Source organism: Typopeltis vanoorti, chromosome 20 (assembly GCF_054136105.1).
Source record: "Typopeltis vanoorti isolate ZY-2024b chromosome 20, IOZ_Tvanoo_1.0, whole genome shotgun sequence".
Lineage (NCBI taxonomy): Eukaryota > Metazoa > Arthropoda > Arachnida > Uropygi > Thelyphonidae > Typopeltis > Typopeltis vanoorti.
The window spans coordinates 51,679,179-51,699,629 of NC_143568.1; the positions used below are offsets into that span (position 1 = coordinate 51,679,179).

The window sequence follows — 20,451 nt, forward strand, 5'->3', positions numbered from 1 at the left end:
AGTAACCAGGCCTTGTTACTTGCTGAGGTGCAACCGAAAAAACGCAGCACAGAATTGCCACCGGTTAGTAAGAAGAAAGGAGGAAGACCTCGGAGTAGATATCTTCGTGCTTAGTAAAGGCATGAAGGGCAATGTGTCATCAAAAGTAAATGAATTAGACATAATACCAACAGGTCAATAAAGTCGTTCGTGAGTGTAGGAAGGTTAGAACTGTCATGAACTGATTATCCATTAAATGATATTTCTGTTTCTAATTCAAATATATATCCTAGTCCAACTCAGAACTCATTTCCATCTATACAGAGTTCATTGTTGGTACAAGGATCACAACAAAGTGAAGATACAGTAATAGAAATTGAGGAATCACAGGCGGTGACAACATCTTTTGACAGTTTGCTCCAAGATCCAATGTCAATCCCAGTAATGAATACGATGCCTATTCTGTTGAGTTAATTGAAACTCACTCAAATAACAGAATCAAGGCTAAGTACAGATAGCCAAATATTAGTTCCTTGTTCTGTATCATCCGAATTATCTACTTATTTTCAAGTGGCAGAAAGCATGATAATGTATGAATATATCGAACCTGGTGTCTCACTCTTATTACCTGGAGCTGCAGTTTCACCTTGTGCCAGTTCTTCACATCAAGACAGTAGATCCATGATGGTGATGATGTCTTGGGATACATCTAGGCCTACTGCTGTTATGCCAAACATTCATAAAATACATGATCAGCAGCTTCCATTACAGGATCAGAATGTTGCTCAAGAGAAGGAAAATGGATCAGTTAATTATCCTTGGATATCCTCGTCAGAACATCAGTGTGAGGACTGCTATGGATGCTGCGCGACCAAAAATATCCAAAGACATAATATGAAACCACGAAAATGTCAGACAGGAATATATATTGGATGCGGACATGAAAGCAGATTTGATGATGAGGCAAGAGATGAACTGCATGTGAAATGAAATGGATTACAGACATTATTATTATTTGACATCTCCAGGGAGTCCAAAGACTGATCGAGGAAGAGTGTGCCAACAGCATCGAACGATTGGCTCCCTTCCAACTACTAACCGCGCTCAAACTTACTTAATTGAGCCATTAGTAGCAGAGGCTCTACCAATCGACCAACCTTTGCTGGCATACATGGAAGAGTGAAAAAGAGTAGAAGGAAAGATAACCACAAAAGATATATCGGAATGATTCCAGCGTGGCTCTATGGAGATTCTATTAGATTCTATTATTAGTGGTGTAGTGAATGAGAAGATGCATAAGGTTTGTTTTCCTGGTGGTAGAATGGAGAGAGTGATTGAAGCATTGGACATGAGGAATAAGAGAGCACAAGAGTTGGTGGTTGTAGTAGGAACAAATTATTTGAATGGGAACAAGGAAAATGCCAGATTGGATATAAAGAGATTATTAAGGAGAGTAAAAGATAACAGTGTGATAGGAAAGGTAGTCAGTGTGTTGCCAAGGTATGATAGCGATGAATTGAGAAGACTAGCAAAGATTATGAATGATGTGTTAGTGCAATTATGTGAGGACAATGGAGTGCATTTTGTGAATGTGTGGGAAGAATTTGAGGGACGGATGGAATTGTATAAAGATGGGCTGCATTTAAATGGTTTTGGTGTGATTTGGCTAGAGAGATTGTTACTGGCAGGAGAGGTAATGACTAATGAATAGATCTGAGGTGGTGCAAAGTGATATGAAAGAGCAAAATAGTAGGGTAGGGAGAGGTATTGCAAATGGGGAGGTGAATATTATGAATGAAGTAAATGAGAGATTGGAGGTAAACAAGGAAACGGAGGAGTCAGGGTGGACGGGAAGACACTTTATGAAACATGCGGATGCTGAATTCAGAGGTGAATGTGTAAGCAGGCAAATAGATTGGGATGGGTGGTGAGAGTTTAGGTGTGAGTAAAGTTGTAGAATTGGTGGTAATATAGAGGACGTGACTGGGGAAGGTATTGAAGAGTCACATCCTAGGAGTGACGTTCTTAGGACTTGTGGAAGCAGTAATGATTTCTTATGTTTATTCATTAATGCTAGAAGTATTCGAAATAAGGGGAACGAAATTGTTGCTTTGCTTGAGTCTATTCTCCCCAAAATTGTTGGTATAAGTGAGACATGGTTAGATGATGATGACATCCTGATAGGAATAGAGGTGAACGGATATGATATTTTTGGTGAGGATAGATAGGGAAGAAAGGGAGGAGTACTGTAAATGAAGCAGATGAGTTGTGCCCATCTAAGGTGGATTTGCAAGGTGCAAATAGTGGTCACGGTTTTGAGTCAGTATGGTGTGCGGTAGAAGTAAACAGGATGAAATATTTTGTTGTGTGTTGCTGTAGACCTGGTAATATGGAGGGTAAAGAAGGAAATGTATAAGCAAATTGGCCTAGCTAGCAAGAAACGAGTTATTCATTATGGGCGACTTTAATTATGATAATATAGACTGGAAGCAAGAGACTGCATCTGGGGGTAAAGAAAATGAACTTTTGGGGTTTTTGAAAGATCATTACCTTAGGCAGCACATAACGGAAGTACACAAAGATCGAGAGTATTGGATTTGATAATCTCATCACATGATGATGCTATAAATGAGGTGTCAAATCTTCCACCAGTTGGTGAGGGTGATCTTGCAGGGTGACCAGTCATTCGAGGACGTCTGTTAGAATGGGATATATGTGGAATTATAAGACAGATGATTATGGAAAGCTCAGGAAACAGCTTGAGATAATAAATTGGAAAGTTGAACTGGATGGAAAAGATATCAATGCTGCTTGGGCCATACTCAAGAACTATTTGGTGGAGGCAATATCAGAGTGTATTCCAAAGGTTAAGAGGGTAAATAGAGTAGGTGTAAAATGGATGAATCAAAAGATAAGGTATGCAATCTGGAAGAAGGTATTATGGAAGAAACGCAAAATGAGTATTTATAACAACCAATTGCATGAGAAGTACAAAGAGCAGGCGAGGAAGATGACTAGCTTGATAAGGGTAGCAAAAATGTATGAACAGCAGTTAGCTAAAGCGACCAAAAAAAATCCTAATGAGTTTTTTCGATATGTCGCCAGTAGAAGAAAGAATGATTATGGTAGGATGGGATTGATTGGTGAAAACGGAGGAATGATAACCGCTGCAAAGGATACAGTTGAGTTATTTAGTGAGCAATTTCTAAATTCAGATTCAGAATTGGGTTGACAACAGAAAAATATTCTTTGGCGGCCAGCATGGATTTGCTGAAGGAAGATCGTGCTTTAGAAATCTGCTTGCTTTTTATAATAAAGTGACAAATGCGTTGGATAAGGGTGTTGCATATACAGTGATATATTTAGATTTTGCAAAGGCGTTTGATAAATTGCCACATGACAAGCTGGTAAATAAACTGGAACGGATGGGACTGAACAATAGATTTGTTCGCTGGATTGGAGATTGGCTGTCTGATAGGTATCAGCGAGTTGTCTATGGAGGAGCGATATCCCAGAAGAGGAAAGTTACTAGTGTATTTCAATGGTATGTTTCGGATCCATTACTGTTTAATTTGTATGTGAATGATATTTGGAGAGGTCTGAACGGTGATATGTAGTTGTTTGCAAATGATGCAAAGTTGGGGAGAGCTATCAGGAGTAGTGTGGATGCTGTAGCTTTGCAAGAGGACTTGAATACACTGGCTGAATGGGTGAATGAGTGGGGATATCAATTTAATGTTTCAAAGTGTAAGGTTTTGAAATTTGGGAAGCAGAGATGGGATGTAAAGTACACAATCGGTGGGAATATCTTGGAGGAGGTAGAGGAAATGAGAGATCTGAGAGTGATTGTAGACAAGGACCTAAAATTTCGGGGACGTTACTAAAATTGTGAAGACAACACAGCGGATAATGCGAATGATGCGGAGGACATTGACTTGTAGAAGTAAGGATGTCATGGTTCCTTTGTATAAGGCTTTGATTCAGGCCACATATGGATTACTTGCACAGATCTGGTCACCTGGTCTTTAAAAAGATGAAAACGCTTTGGAAACGTTCAGAGGCGATTGACTAAGGTGGTTTCTGGTCTCTGGATTGTAGAGTATGAAGACAGATTGACAAAATGCAATTTGCAGAAATTGGTGTTGATAGAAGGAGGAGGGAGGATATGATTGAGACATATAAGCTGTTAAGAGATTATTACCAGATTAATATCGGGGAGGTTTTGCACAGAATGGGTGAGGATAGCAGGAGAACGAGAGGTCATCCCTGGAAGCTGTATAAGGAAGGTGTGAGCAAAGGAGTGAGGAGCAGGTTTTTTGCATGGAGAGTGGTGAGTGATTGGAATGCATTGCCCGAGAGTGGTGAGTGCAGAGACAATGAATATATTTAAGGCACGGTATGATAAACCGTGTGTATAACAGTGGACCTCCCACAATGAGTCTTTGACTCCATGGAAGTTTTTATAATAATAATAAAAACTTCATCGTCTGTGTGAGACTATCACACTGCTTATTTTAAGGCTGACGAAGTTGCTTGAAAAAAAAAAAGTCCAGATCCACAAAACATGCACCGTAGGCTTGTATCCTTTCCTGAATGGAATTCATGTAAATGAATAAAACTGAGAATACTTAAGAAGTTAGCATGGTTTAATTTCGATTTCAATCAGTGAATATCGGTAAAATAATTGGAATTGATATTCGTTTCATACTGACAAGAAGGGATAAAATTTGTTTTGGGCATTTCAGTTTTACTTATAATCAGAACATTTGTAGTGGCACAGTTTGGAAAAACAAAAGTACGTCTTTATGGAGTACATAAGCCAAAAATAGATCAAAGTTTAAGAAAATCGTTTTCTAAAGGTTGGTACACTTGTAGGCCTTTACAAAGCATCGCTATATGAGTTTTGATGAAAACAACCGAAATATTAAAAACTTTGACGAAAGTCGCAAATTCTATTTGATCATTTTCAACCTGATTATAATGTTTTGGCTCACACTCGTGAGCCAAAACATCATAATCACCCAGCCTGTTTCCTGCTAGCCAGACTGCGCAGTTAGCTGTAAACAGGCTGGTGATAGTAGCGATATTCTGGTATTGGGATTGTTTTCATGGACATCACTGGGTCCCCACTGAACACATGGCTGCTAATTCTTACCTGGGGATTTTTGTAGCGTAGCTATTGCCCTACATGGTGACAATGTGGCTCGGTAGATTTGAAGACAATACCTTGTGTCACAAGGCTCTCATTGTGCAAGTGTGATTCAAAATGCATATCCAAGCAATTCATGTGCTTCCCTGTCTACCGAATTCTGATTTAAATTCCATCAAACATTTGTGGGATTTGGAACACAGCATCCTCTTCGATATCAGCAACTCGTTTAGTTGTTGACCTCCAGGCCAGCATTCAGTCCAATTGATCCAGAATACCTTCTCAGGGCAGATTCCAGTCTAGTGGAGTCAATATCAAGATGGGTGGTGGTAGTTGTCTCGTCCAAAGGCGGTCCAGCACGTTGCTAGGTAGGTGGTTATAATGTTTTGGCTCACCAGTATACAAGGGGGGGGGGTTGGAAAGTTCTGATAAACATCTAGAACAAAAATTAATTGATTTTATGTCTTCTTACACATTCTAAAAGAAAAGAATTTTCTGAAAAAATATTTTTACGTGGAAAAATATTTTTGTTCTAGGTGTTGATCACAACTTTCCAGCCTGGTAAGCTTGCTGTCATAATATGTTTTGTTTGATGGATAAGCTTTGGTGTAGCTATTTATGTTAAACCAGACCTGGGTTCTGGATTCACTGATGTTGATAATATACACAAATATCCATACTGGTACTGGCTTTTCTGTATGGCGCTGTATAACACATTCGATTGTCAGCTTGAAAATTCACACGTTTAATTTCTCTGAAAATTTATTGCAAATCGTACTTTATTTGATAATTTTATATTCATCTAAGAAAAGCTTTGGCATTCCAAGATTATGTTTATTCCTTCATCTAGTTTACATAAGTTTCGGAAAAAATAACCTTCCTGTCTTCTCCAAATCGTTTTTCTAATTATGGTTAATAAAATGCTTCATTTTATCAAATAGTTATTAACCGACTCTGACGTGTATACACGTCAGAGCTGTCATGGATGTGAAGTGCATATCAAAAAAAAAAAAAAAAAATCAGCTAACGCCTTTATATTCCCGTATACGGGAGTAGGCGAGACCATTTAGCCCTATCTAACTTTTGGAGACTGAGTGGGCAGTTCAATCTCCACTGGTACCAATCAGAGAGATAGCTGGCCCAAGACTATCACTAATTAAGCGGTACACAGTGAAGAGAGACGGCTCAAATGTGCCGCCATCTCGTTGTCCCTAACCTTAACACAATATATTTAATGTTTGAAATAATGTGCGTTCTACAGTCGATTTTCTTGAGTTTACGGGACGAAAAACCAGAGTTTCCGGGAGGAAAATCCCGCTTGCCCATGCCAGGGATCGACTAACTCGGGAACCGGTCGAAAAAAAGCTTAGAAAAATTTCCTCTAGTCGCCGACTAGACTCGAAACCAAGTCTTCCTTCATGCGGCCAAGCACCGTGGTGTGTAAACGCCACATCCACTGAGCTGCACAGGCTCTACTGAAGTGCATATTATTAATATTACAATTCCCATTATATAAATTAAAAATAAATTTTTAATTTTTTAAAAAATAAAAAATATAAAAATAAAAAATATAAAAATAAAAAAATATAAAAAAAAATATAAAAAAAAATATATATATAAAATAAAAAAAATAGAAATAAATTAAAAATTATATTTAAATATGATTTTTAATTTATTTTATATGATTTAAATATATGAGTTCTATGTGACATTTTTTTATGTTAAACCAATCCTAAACCCAGGATTGATTTAACATAAATAGCTACACCAAAGCTTACCCAGCAAACAAAATGCATTACAAACAGATATATTGCGATTTTTTTTTTTTTTTTTTTTTTTTTTTTTTTAGTTTGGAAAGCCTTCTCTAGAAACCAAACAATCAACTCTTTCAGGCCGCCAAAAAAGTGGGTGGGTTGTTTCACATCTGGCAATGATATTTATCTCCCATCTAAAGGCATTCACAAACATCATCCATGCTCAGAGCGGAATTTGAATTTGCAGCCTCTTGGTCTGAGAGTGGATACTCTAACCACTCAGCCAATCAAGTCGGCAAGGATGAGGAGCGATATTTTTCATAAATATTGATGTAGATTTAGTTAATTTTGAATGGACTGAATTTCTTACTCATTCATCGTATCACAACATGAAGCCGTCATTTTAGATACCCAAGGATACAGTTGCGCGCGCACGCACGCACGCACGCACGCACGCACACACACACACACACACACACACACACACACACACACACACACACACACACACACACACACACACACACACACACAATGCGTGTGTATAAATGACGTTTGCATCCATAGCTAAGCTGTGTGAAGAAAGATGATTTTAAGTTTGATTCTAGTCGCCGTCGAGAGGAATTTTTCCAATGCCATTCTTCAACCATTTCCCGAGTTCGTTGATATTTGGTATGGGCAAGTACTTAATTTTTTCTCTCGGAAATTCGTGTTTTTTACTCCAAACAAGCAATTTGACTGCAGAATCCACACTACTTCAGGCAATGTATTGCATTAGGGTTAGGCCCAATGAGATGGCGGCAGTTGTCTACAGTACTTACTTCACCGAATGCAGTTTAAATTATCGATAATTTGGGCCGGCTATCTTTTATTGGCTAAGGGTGGAGTTTGATTGCCTCTCTGTCTCCAATAGTTAGAGATAAAACGTCCTCGCATACTCCTTTTAAGAAATAAAAGGCGTTAGCGAATTTATGAAAGTTAATATTTGGTCGCCAAGCTACATATATGGATGCCCACTTAAAAAATCGAAAAAAATCACAGAACTGATAGATTTGCGGAACACTTATTTTCCCAGGCAGAATTAAATTTTTCTTTCTTTCTTTCTTTCTTTTTCTTTTTTTGTGTCTGTGCGTATTTCCACAGTGTAAAAATGTAAATTAGTCCCTCTAAAATGCTGTCTGAGACAGAGGAAAACCTATGAGGAATAAGAAGAAAATTGCAGAAGGAAATTAGCATTTCTCCACTCTACCCCTTCCTCTAGAGCATAGGTTCCCAAAGAGGGCGGTAACTCCCCCCATTGGGCGCTGAAGCCTTCTAGGGGGCTATAGTGAGATCAGAAGCATTTGGGGGCATTCAGGCGGTCTAGGGGTCGGTGGCTCTTTATAGAAGAAATTAATAATATATATTTAAAAATTAATTATTTTCGTGATTTTGCGATTAGATAATCATTTAAAATTTAAATATTGCATTTTAATTCATCTTATCAGCCCGTCTTACACGATCAATTTTTTTATCAATTTTCTATTTCAATTATTTAATCATTTGAAAATTTATCATGTCAGATAGAAATAGATGTCAATTTTCTATGTCAATGAGAAAATAGAGCATGTATATATGTGTGTATAATAAGTTATGTTTACAGTAGCAAATATATTCGTTATATTTCATTTCAAAATATATATAAAATATATAAAACCACTTTTCTAATTGATTTGTACAAAAATAAACCCACTTTTATATAATTTATATAATGGGGGGGGGGGCGTTACAAAATGTGTCTTGCAAAGTGGGCGGTGGCCCGAAAAAGTTTGTGAACCTATGCTCCAGAGTTTAGACTGAAGAGAAGCATTTTCCTGTTCCAGTTTTCATAAGGCGTATATACTTTAGCTGAGCCCAAACATGAAACATCTTCAAAAGAGAAACAACAACAAAAAGCATGATTATCCTTTTCCAGAGTTTCTTGAGATTTCATTTGGTTTTAATTCCAGTTTTTTACTATGAAAGATAAGCGGAGCCGTCTTTTCTATAAAAAAACACTGCGATCTTATTAACTTATAGATGATTACTGTAGCGCGATAGTATGGCTCTGCTTGTAAAACTTTTTGTTGCATTAAATTAACTAGTATATTTAAGTGATGTTACACACTTTTCGACACTCTTTCTCTTCTTCTTCTTTTCTCTCTCTTTCTATCTGTCACAAAATATCAGAACGTTTTCTCTCCACAAATATAATAATATACGACATTTGAATTTTCCTGATGAAATTTAAATATAAAATCTCATGATAATCAATCAACGAAATTGAAATTTTAACATAAATTTCAATTTCGATCTAAACATTTCAAAACTTCAGAAGAAAAAAAAAAGCGTAAAACCAAGAGTTTTGTTCTTAGATTTGTAATACATGTAAATAACACGTTGTAAATAAAAGATGTTTTTATTTTTAAAGCACAACCCAACAAAAATAAATAAACAATAATTTAAATAATTCTATATAGTTCTATATTTTTTTTTTTCGTGGATTCTTTTTGTATGAGTTCATGAAAAAAAAATCAAGGATTTCTAAATATTTCCAAATATATATATGAGAGAAAGAGAGAGAGAGAGAAGAGAAATCAAGGATTTCCAAATAGTACTTGGTTTATATATGGCTGTGAAACATTCAAATTTAAATGCTAAAATGTATTCAAGGATTTTTATTTTAAACAGTAATCCCATAGATGAAGGACTTTATCCTAAAGTACATTAGTACAGCGGATGGGCAGAAAGCTGATGAGAAATATCTACTCTATAATATAAAATGATAAGCCTTTTTTTTGTAACGTTTTTGTGTCACATTTTTTGTCAAGTTATTTGAAACGTTTTGAGACTCAGGGCTACCCTGAATGTCGAGTCTTCAAAATTCGAATCATCAGAATTCAAGGAGAACCGGCCTACCAGTCCGGAACTCGGGGGATTGGGTGCCGTAGGCGCCAGGGGGGAGGAGCCCCCTAAGGTAAAATCGAAGTTGAACAAATCTGGCAAAAGAAAACGAAAGTTGTTCCCATAATAATAGGTGCTTTAGGCGCCATCCCTAAAACATTGAAAAAACATCTAGAAGCACTCGAGTTAGATGATTAAAAATTGGGCAACAGCGAAAGGCCGCTTTGTTCGGCACAGCTTTCATTTTCAGAAAGTATTTCCACAACTCATAGGCCCTTGGGTAGGGCCCGAATTAGTGGAATATAACCAGCCTTTTCTTAAGACTGAGGACGCAAATCAAGCTTTGATGAATATTATATATATATAATTTTATATTATTATAATTTATTTATTAATTTTATTAATATTATATTAATTTTATTATATATATATATATATATATATATATATATATATATATATATATATATATATATATATATATATATATATATATATATATATAATAAGTAATGTAATATATAACAAGTAACAAGTAATGTAAACGATTTCACCTGGACGTGGTAATGGAGCTACAATACCATGGAAATTGGCATGCTAGTATGAAAGGAGATTACTCTTGGTTTCTTTTCCGAGAGAAAGAGAGAGAGAGACGTTAAGGTGCTTATAAGAAGAAAAGAGATATTTATAAGCAATTTTAAATCGATGTGTATTTTTAACATTTTCGCATATTTAGTGACAAAAAGGAAGCGTAATTCCGATCAACGTTTGGCTTGTTGCCCCTTCTTAGGACTAATTAGAGTTTGTTTGGAGTTCTATCTTTGTTCGGAAATTCACTCTAGCGGGCGACGATTTCTATATTTAGTTTGTGAGCGGTGCTAAGGAATATTCATCGCTTAGTGAAAAGAAAGGCAGAGGTAAGCAAAAGCCAATAGTAAGTTATTTCCAAACTTTGTAAAGCAGACAGACGGAAAGGTAAGAAGGTAAGTTTATGTTAACATACCTTGACAGAATTCTCACATGTTGAGTTTGCATAGTCATATGACAACTACTGAAATAAAGAGCCATATGGCTTCGGGGATGCAAAATTATACAAATTAAGTGGATGTTGAATCCAACATTATTTCACAGCCGAATATATAGAAACTACAAGAGTTTCATGCCAAATATAGTTTCTATATATTCGGCTGTCATATGACAAGCTTCTTGTTTTTATTTTATTTTATTTTATTTTAAAGTAACAGTTAAGACAAACGCTACGACACTGCAAGGTAGTATATAAGCGAATGTTCATATTTACATCTTTATGTTATTTGCCAGTTATTTTTGATCGTTACTAGTGTTCTTTTATGTATCATTGGGGAAATAGACATTATATATATATATATATATATATATATATATAGGCCCGGCTGGTGGCGTGTGCGAAGTGTGCAGTATACACAGGCGCCGCAGAAGAAAGACGCCTAAAAGATGTCAAAAAATATGAGATAAGAGTTTAAACGAACAACGATCGGTACACATATTTATGAATATGAATATACGTCGTCTTCCGTTCGGGCTCCTTCAGATCTTCCCGGAAACGAACAAATAAATTCTGAAATTTTATCATGTACCCGATTATATCACTGTAATTTTTGATTAAAATTTACGAAAATATACCTAAAATAGTTCTTTATTTTTTGATGTATCATAAATCAACTTATGATTAATTGTTGAGTTCCGTGTAAAAAAAAAAATGTATAAGCAGGACTAATCCGTAGGTAACATTATACTGTAAAGCAGTTTTCAATTGTCTTTCATTTCCTGTTCGTTTTATTCACACTTTATTCAAAAAAAACTTTTTTGGGAAGGCACCGAACATTAATCGCACACACAAGAAAATACTAGGCGCCGGCGCTGTATATATATATATATATACAGTATATCTACTCTATATATATAAAACGATAAGCCTAAATTTGAAACGTTTTATGTCACGTTTTTTGTCTTACCAGCTTACCGGCTTACCAGCCCAGAACTAGGGGGCATTTGGCGCCAGGGGGGGTCCCACTACTATATATATATATATATATATATATATATATATATATATATATATATATATATATATATATGGGAAAAAAAATGGGAAAATATTAAGAATAATGATCAGAGCTTTACCCACCTTTACAATGAGTTGCCCTGGTGTTGTACCATCTTTAGACTTGAACTATGTTTCAGGCGCAAACTCAATTGTTTGCATACTTGGGATTAGGAGTTAAATAACCAAGCTTAAAAAATTACTTGGTAACTCTAATATATATATATATATATATATATATATATATATATATATATATATATTATATATATATATATATATATATATATATATATATATAATATATATATATATATATATATATATATATATATATATATATATATATATATATATAATAATATATATATATATAATATATATATATATATATTAGGGTTACTTTATATTATTTTTATTTATATATTAGGGTATAGATATATTATATTTATATATTAGGTTACTATATATTATATATATATTATAATAAACTCTACTGTTAGAAAAAGAGTATACTAGCGAAAGAAAAAAACTTTTGGACGCTACATTCTATTTTTTCCTTTCTTTAATTTATTTCGTTCTTATTAACAAAACTCACTTTTCTTCATCTCGTTTTTCTTCTGTGTCATTTTAGTCCTTTCACTCTATTTCTAATCCCATATGCGTAATTTATTTTTTGTGTTTCTTCCTAGAAGACATGATGCAAAATAAGCACGTATAAAAAGTAATGGAAGAGTTTACTATTACAAATAGGTAGAGTAAGTCGCGAGATGATCTGAAGGTATCTTGAGGTGACTCATTGAGATTTATTCATCCTATCTTTAGTGACTTTGGGTTCGAAGCTTCTCCGGAGGTGAGTATCAGCTAGTTTCTACATTTATTCTATTTCCCTCTTTTTTTTATATATATTACTATTTTTATCTATTCTCTTAATTTAGATTTAGGATTGATCTATGAACTTTAAATAGGTGATTCCCAGTGGGAAAGCCTAGAGTTCGAGCAAGCGTTTGCATAATTCAGCAGTTTTATGAATTCTAGCAAATGAAATGGCCCGAGTGATTCCATGTTGAGCTTGAGAAGTCAATAATCATCCGATCATCGACGACAGACCAGAGTCTGGGACTCTGTTTTGTTTAGACAATAGACCATTGTCTAAACGAAACTGCAATCCCCATCGAATCAGAAACAAACCAGCATAAGGAAAGAGTTCCTCTTGTTATCCTGCGAATCAAGGAACAATGGACGGAAGTGGTCACGGCCCTCAAAAACCGTAAAATAAATTTTATGAAAGCCAAGAACGCAAACGAGGGGGGGGGGGTAGAATACAGCCAGAGACGGTATCCGACTACCGCCCACTCACTAAACATTTAGACGATAAAATATCACACCTTCGCTGTAAAAAGTGAAAAACTATATATAAAGCGATACTGCGTACACATCTGGGTGCGTTGTATGCTAAAACGCACAGAGTACATAAACCCCATTCAAATGACATCACATGCTAGAATACATGAAATCATCACCAAACTTGAGAGTAGTAAAGCACCAAGCTCAGGTGGGATTTCTAACAAAATCATCAGATGCCTGCTACATAAAGCCGTAATGCACCTTGTTACTATTATTAATGCAATATTAGGATATCACTACTTCCGTGCACGATGGAAACTAGCAGATGTGATCTTAATCCTAAAACCAGGAAAAGCAGCACACCTTCCCCAAAACTTTCTCCCAATGAGCCTGCTTTCCTGCCTAGGGAAAAACAATCGAAAGCGTAATACTAATAAGATTGCAGAAAGTCGCCGAGGAATTAAATCTCATCCCCGATGAGCAATTTGGTTTCCGGGAGAACCACTACACAGAACAACAAGTTTTCAGAATCGTGGAAAACATCAGCGTAGGGTTCAACTGGAAGCAGCACAGAGGAGCGATCTTCCTGGATATTGCCAAAGTATTCGGCAAAATATGGCACATTGGCTTCTTTGCAAACTCCTGCAGGTCAAATTTCCACTAGGACTGGTCAAACTTACTAAATCGTACCTCAGCGATTGCAAACTCCGAGTGAAACTACAGGGAATTAGACAGTCGAATGCAACACCACTGTAGACATTCCCCGGGGTTCCCTGCTATAATTTCTGCTTTTTGCTGTCTGTGTGGCTGATATTCCACTCACAGTTGCCACCACAATGGCCCTATACGCAGATAATACTGCAATAATGGCCCGCTCCTTGTAATCTAGATTGGCAACTGACAAAATGCAAACGCAGTCTCAATACTAGAACAGTGGTTCAAAAAAATGCGAATGTTGCAGACAAGAGCACTGCAGCTATTCACAAGAAGACGAGTGTCTCCGGAGGGCAAAGTTTTCATATTTGGCATCCCAATTCCATGCAACCAGTACCTAAATACTTAGTGGTAGAACTAGATAAGGACTTCGGTTTATATTAATCATGTCTGCTCAAAAGTAAATAGGGCAATGGGGCAGCTATACCCGTTACTGAACCATTGTAGCTGGCTAAGCACACTTAGGACGATAATATTCCAAGCGCATTACTGTCTACTATCTAGCAGTAAACTAAAACAAATACCTTAGGACATATCCCAAAAAAATCATACCGAACAAGTAGTTTTTTTTCCCTTATAAAAAAAGAAAATAAAGAAAACAAGTCACTGGTAGCCAATAGTCCAGAAGGGCGGCGTGCCAAGCGCTCCAGAAATTTTGTTGCAAATCGTGCAGAGGGATAAAGGGCCACAGGCACAATCAATCTATCGTGCCAGAACAGTTAGCAGTTAACGATTACAAATAATTATAACATTTGAAATTAATTGATAATTACACTTACGACTGTTTATTTTATTTATTTTTCATTTTAATTACTAGATTAAAAGTAGTAAAGTTCCCAAGTTGATTTTTTTTAAATATTTACTAGGCGATTCATCCTCCTCGCTTCGTTCTACAAACTCAGGTTCTGACCTCCAATGAACTTGCCAGTTCAGAAGACCGTTCGCAAATACCAACTACCAAATTAGACTGACCAAGCAACAGCTGGAGTAATCCGTGTTCACAAATACAATGTAAATGCAGGAAGAATAAATAATTTAAACACTGTTTAATTATAAATATATTTATTTTATTTTTTATTTCCCCACCTTCTCTAATATGTAAGTGATATTTTCAGTTATTTTGTTTATTTTATTGAATTGGTATTCGTGATTCTCAAAGCGTCTTCGCACACTTTTCAAAAATCACCAAGTTCAGTTTCAATCCTGATGCTATCAGTAATCATCATCATTTTATCTTGAATCACCACAACTTTATCTTGAATTAGATTGCGCTTCTAAATGAAATTAATAATTCTTATAATTTTTTAATCGGGTTCGCAGGATTTCGAGAATTATGTACAGCAGTTCTTCAACGAAAGATAATCGCCAGTGCATTCCTTCTGAACTTGCAACCATCATCGCTGCATCGTCCGGTGGCATTTACGAATTACCGACTGATGCGTACAACGAAGTCTATCCAGGAATCCTGCTTGGGGATGGGTAAAAATAACTTTAATTGTCCTTTTGCACATATTGGAAGCTGTGAAAATTCTGTGCTGTGAAGAGAAAGAACACTTCTCTTCACCAGAGGTCTTACGTTACCAATGGAAGAGATTAGGCCACATATTCAGAGTGTTTTTAGCCCGTGATCCAAATATCTTCTATTGATAATATAAGACCTCCAGCACATGGAAAAGCACCACCATTAGCAATTGTCTTTCTTTCTCTGATTATATCATATTTTTACTTCATTCTTTTTTTGATATTTTCTAATTTTTTTTTGTTTCTTTTTGTAGGACTACGGCTATGAACAAAAGTGTTCTGAAGACGCTTGGCATTACTCACATCCTGAACGCTGCCCATGGTACGGATGTCAGTCTTAATCTAATCAATACTTCTGCTGAATTTTATTGCGATATGGATATTCTGTTTTTAGGTATTCCAGCCTTGGATCTTACCAGCTACCAATTGAACATCTATTTCAACGAAGCAACGGATTTTATTCAGGAAGCACTGGATAGAAACGGTGAATAAATTTCGATTTACTAACAATTTTCAATCAATTTGTCAACGCGGTAACCAACACACGCAGAGCAGTTACGATACGGTATAGCTGAAAGAATAATTTAATTTTCTTAAAAAGAATTGCGAATTTTGCTAACATCGTTTAACGCATGGCGTTTTCAAGTTTTCAAATGGTCATTCAAATTAGCATTACTTAGTCAATCCAAAATTTTCATTCATGATATTCAGTCTGCACGTACAGGTTCGAATCACTTTTTCTGTTTATTATTATATTTTTAAAGCAGATGTAAGAATTCGATTTCCTGTGTACGTTTGATACAGTTAGAAACTCAAGTTTATCAATTCACAGTTCAGCAAAAATCAACTGGAGAACATATGTGAATACACGAAAATAAATCCTAGTCAGAATTAGGAACATTCTATCTAACAAAGCGCAGGAACGTACTCAACATCAGCTAGCGTTAGTGAGAGGTGGAAATCGGCTTTCCACTGGTTTTTAAAAAAACGGTGGTAGACCTGAAACAGTACAGTACTGCCCATTTCTTTGGCGAACGGAAAGGCCTTTGAGGATTTATTATTATTATTTACTTATAATATTTCAATTTCTCATTCATAGAAAGATGCTAAATCATTAAAAGGCTAGAATAATTCTGTATGCAGTGTAATACGCCATAACATTCCGTGTAATACGATACATATCGTACGACATCATGATTACTGATGATGCACTGCTAAATAAAGCTTAGAAATCTTTATTTAGAGGCCTCCCGCTAACTTATGAACAATTTTATTGAACTCTTTTCCTTCAACTAAATAATTTTCCCAATAACTAATGTTAATAAAATCTCTCTCTCTCTCTCTCTCTCTCTCTCTCTCTCTCTCTCTCACACACACGCGCGCGCGCGCGCAATTTTATTATAAATACACCATGCATTATTTTTATACTAATGTATAAAAATATTACTTGGTCTATTTAAAATAATATAATACTGTAACTGCAAGATAAGAAAAATGAGGTATGTAAATTTGTTATAGGATTATTACATGTGCACTTTTTTTTTTTTTTTTATCTCACAGTTTACGGCAGCGTGGTGTTTTTTACTTCAAAGTTTACACATTACACTGAGCGATAATGTAATTTAAGTTGTTACTTGAAATCATTCCACTCTCTATAGTTTGTAAACTACTGGATTAATCAAAAAAGTTCACAGAAACATGTATTTCGTCATCAACTTTTAACCTACCAATTATCGACAACAATTAGATAATTTTCTTTCAAAGAAGGCATGAAAGTATAGGTTGTTGTGAAGGTAAAAGTTTTGATTTCACTATCAATTTAAACCTGAATTATTTTTTCTACTTGATCTTTCTTTGCATGTTGTTTGCTTTTGATTATGTTATCCTAGTTATCTGTTAATTTAGAAAAATTGTTAATTTAGAATAATAAAATGGCATATATGGCATCAATGATTAATTTATAGGAACTGATCATCCAAGAATTAAATTATAATTTTCCGTTATAATTTAACTGAATTTTTTACACAGAGTTTTGATTATTTCTTTTACATAGAAAAAATTGTAGGTCACTAGACGGCGACACATGCAAAAAATTCGCAAATCATCCAGTGAAACTGAACATTTCAATTTATTATTATACTTAATTTGTTAGTGCAAAAATTTATAAAACTGATTATAATTTCATTAAATTTAAATATATATTGATTATATTTACATACAAGTTTGATCTTTTATTTCTTGAGTGTTGGGTTCTTAAGAAATTTTTGTGTCCTATACAAATAAGTATAAATTGTGTTGTAGGCCTCAAGTGGATAGTTACTTGTGTATAACAGAGAGTATACAGAAGGTTTTGTTTTTATTTACTCGTTTTTTCTCAATTTTTAAAATTAGTTTTGTTTATCGTTCATCGCCGCAAGTGTTTCCTCCAATTAGAATTACATTATCATCCATGACTTTTTTACGATGGTATTTATATATGTAACGATATTATATATGTGCATCATTTATATATTCAAATATCCTACCAAAATTGTAGCTATACTTAAAAAAAGTAACAGAAGTGGAATGGGAAGAATAGTCCGTAATTTACTTTTAATTATTAGTAAAAATTGATGATTTCTGCAGGTTTTTTAGAGGCATAAAAATATGGTAAAATTATAGCTGAAAATTCGAATGAAAACAATCTTAGAAATATTTGTAGGAAAAAAAAAAACACTCAACCAAGTATGAATATATGTCATGTCAGTCAGTGAGAGAAGAGTCTGTAATGTATGGCTATTTTCTGCTACGTGTGTTCCAATTCCCCTTCTCCCTTGCGCGAGTGAGAGGCTCTAAATCATGACATAGTCTCTAAGTCAAGATTATTTTTTTTTTATCATTTTACAATTTTGCATGTATCAGTAATGTGTGTGTGTGGTGGGGATATTGATATTATTTATGAAGTCATGGCAGTGAAGTTTAAGCCAAGCACCGTGGGGGTGTCACTGATTTCTCATATTACACGAATTAACTGGGCCAAGATGCGATCTTACTGTAACTCTAGTTCCAAGTTAAACATTATCGATCCTCCACTATAATATGATTAGCCGCAGCTTGAAAGTGTCAATCAAATCACTACAGCATTTCGAAAGTAAAGTAAAAAAAAAAGCAGCTAAAAAGCGCTTTCCTCTCCTTATTCTAATCTGCAGCTCCCTTTACAGACGCATCGTTCGCTGCCTAAGATCATAAGATTGAGCTTGAACATTTCAGCATTGTTCCGTGACTGGTTCACCTGAAAATAAGTGGTGACATCCAATGATATCTCATGCACAAAAAGATAATGAGCCAGCTGCTGAGGAAGAAGAAGGTTGGCTGTAGTTCAAAAGCGGCTGCTTGTCTGATATTATTAAGAATTAAAATAACCAGAAACTCCAGTAACACTGACATCGGCAGTAACAACACTAATAAAATTATAATAAAAACAATGTCATCTAAGTAACTACTTCTGAATTGGAGTAACCGTCTACATTTTTAGTATATGGTCCACCTTTTCTCATTTGATATATTTTTAGGAAATTAATATCGACACCAGCGTGACCAGATTGAAAATTACTATAGTGAGCTGCAATTTATCCGTTAGCGCAGATTCAGAATTTGCGCATATTTTATTATTAGTGCTAATGTTGGATAATAGATGGCGTTGTTTGTAGATGATGATGGTAGTAGCGGTTCCGTGTGTAGTTGGTGGATTAAATGGTGAAGATGGAGACTTGTAGAGTGGAGTGCCCTCTGGTGATGAGTACTTGGACTCCTTAGAAATGTCAGGTAATAATAATAATAATAATATTGAAATTATCAAACAACATCATCAAGGGTGGTTTCAGGAGTATGTGGTTAGGATAAGTCTATATGGATACCAGAACAGAAAAATGATTTCCTTTATAATCATTCAAGTTAATTTATTTCTCAATTTAGTAAAATTTCAAATAGAGTTTATTCAGCTTGTTCTATGTTTTCAGGTAAAGTGCTGGTTCATTGCCGCCAAGGAATTAGTCGATCAGCTGCTTTGGTTCTTGCTTTTTTAATGATGAAGTGCAATCTAACAGCACAGGAAGCAACAAGACTTGTAAGAAGGCAGAGAGAAATCAACCCTAACGAAGGGTTTCTTGAACAACTGTGTGATCTGAATGAAAGCCTTTTTCGAAAAAAAAAACTTAAATTCGACAAAAAACGTTCTTTCATAAAGAAAAATGCGCATCCCTGAATTAATGACAACTAGATTAAACAGCTAGAGGAACATTTATTTCCTTAACTTATGAGATAGGAGAGCTCATTTACTTACTTTCATCACTAAGAAAACAATATTTCAATAGTTAAAAACTGAGAGCAAAAGAGACAAAAATTACATTGTAAAAAATAATGTTCTAATCATTATTTTCAGTTTGTTTGGTAGACGATTTGGACTGCATCTTCCTCCCAGAATCTGTTTTTATCTAACAATTAAATTACTTATTGTATTTTGTTGTGTCTAGTTGACTGTAGAATGACTTTCTGTTTATTAACCTCTTTCTCCATAATTTGATGCAGTAGGTTCAGAGGCCTACAAAAGCGTTGCCATTGGGCTGCGAATAATCACCTTTATGACACGTACTAGAGCATTGTAACGAGTGGGGGGAAGCAGTTAAACACACCTCGTATCTCCAATCTCCATATATATGGAATTTATTCAAATATGGTATTTAGAATAATTTTGGAATATTTTCGAGCTATGCCGTTTTATGCTTCAGTGGGACGACATTTAGAGATAAAAAAAAACGAAGACGAACGTATTGAAATTATATGTTGTAATAACTTCGTTCTGGATGGAATTTAGCAAAATTTGGGACTTGAATTAAAATCTCCACAGAATTAACTTCATATTTCACTCAGTGCAGTTTTATTGACAAAATGATTCGAACTAATTTTAATAATTCCACATAGTCGGATGGAATTTAATGAAATTT

The 20,451-nt window shown here is 35.1% G+C and overlaps 1 protein-coding gene across 4 annotated transcripts; it reads left to right on the plus strand.

Annotated features, from left to right (window-relative positions):
* The first annotated feature begins 10,715 nt into the window (after positions 1-10,715).
* On the plus strand, positions 10,716-19,948 carry LOC150095432 (dual specificity protein phosphatase 3-like). 4 transcript variants are annotated; one of them, XM_090410372.1, is made up of 6 exons: positions 10,716-10,787; positions 12,580-12,740; positions 14,815-14,959; positions 15,269-15,427; positions 15,724-15,953; positions 19,468-19,948. In XM_090410372.1, coding segments are annotated over exons 3-6 (636 nt in total). In that variant the 5' UTR covers positions 10,716-10,787; positions 12,580-12,740; positions 14,815-14,957; the 3' UTR covers positions 19,713-19,948. The 4 variants fall into 4 exon arrangements, with proteins under 4 accessions (XP_090266498.1, XP_090266502.1, XP_090266500.1 ...); XM_090410376.1 differs by having other exon boundaries at positions 15,724-15,791; XM_090410374.1 differs by having other exon boundaries at positions 12,583-12,740.
* Positions 19,949-20,451: the final 503 nt, after the last annotated feature.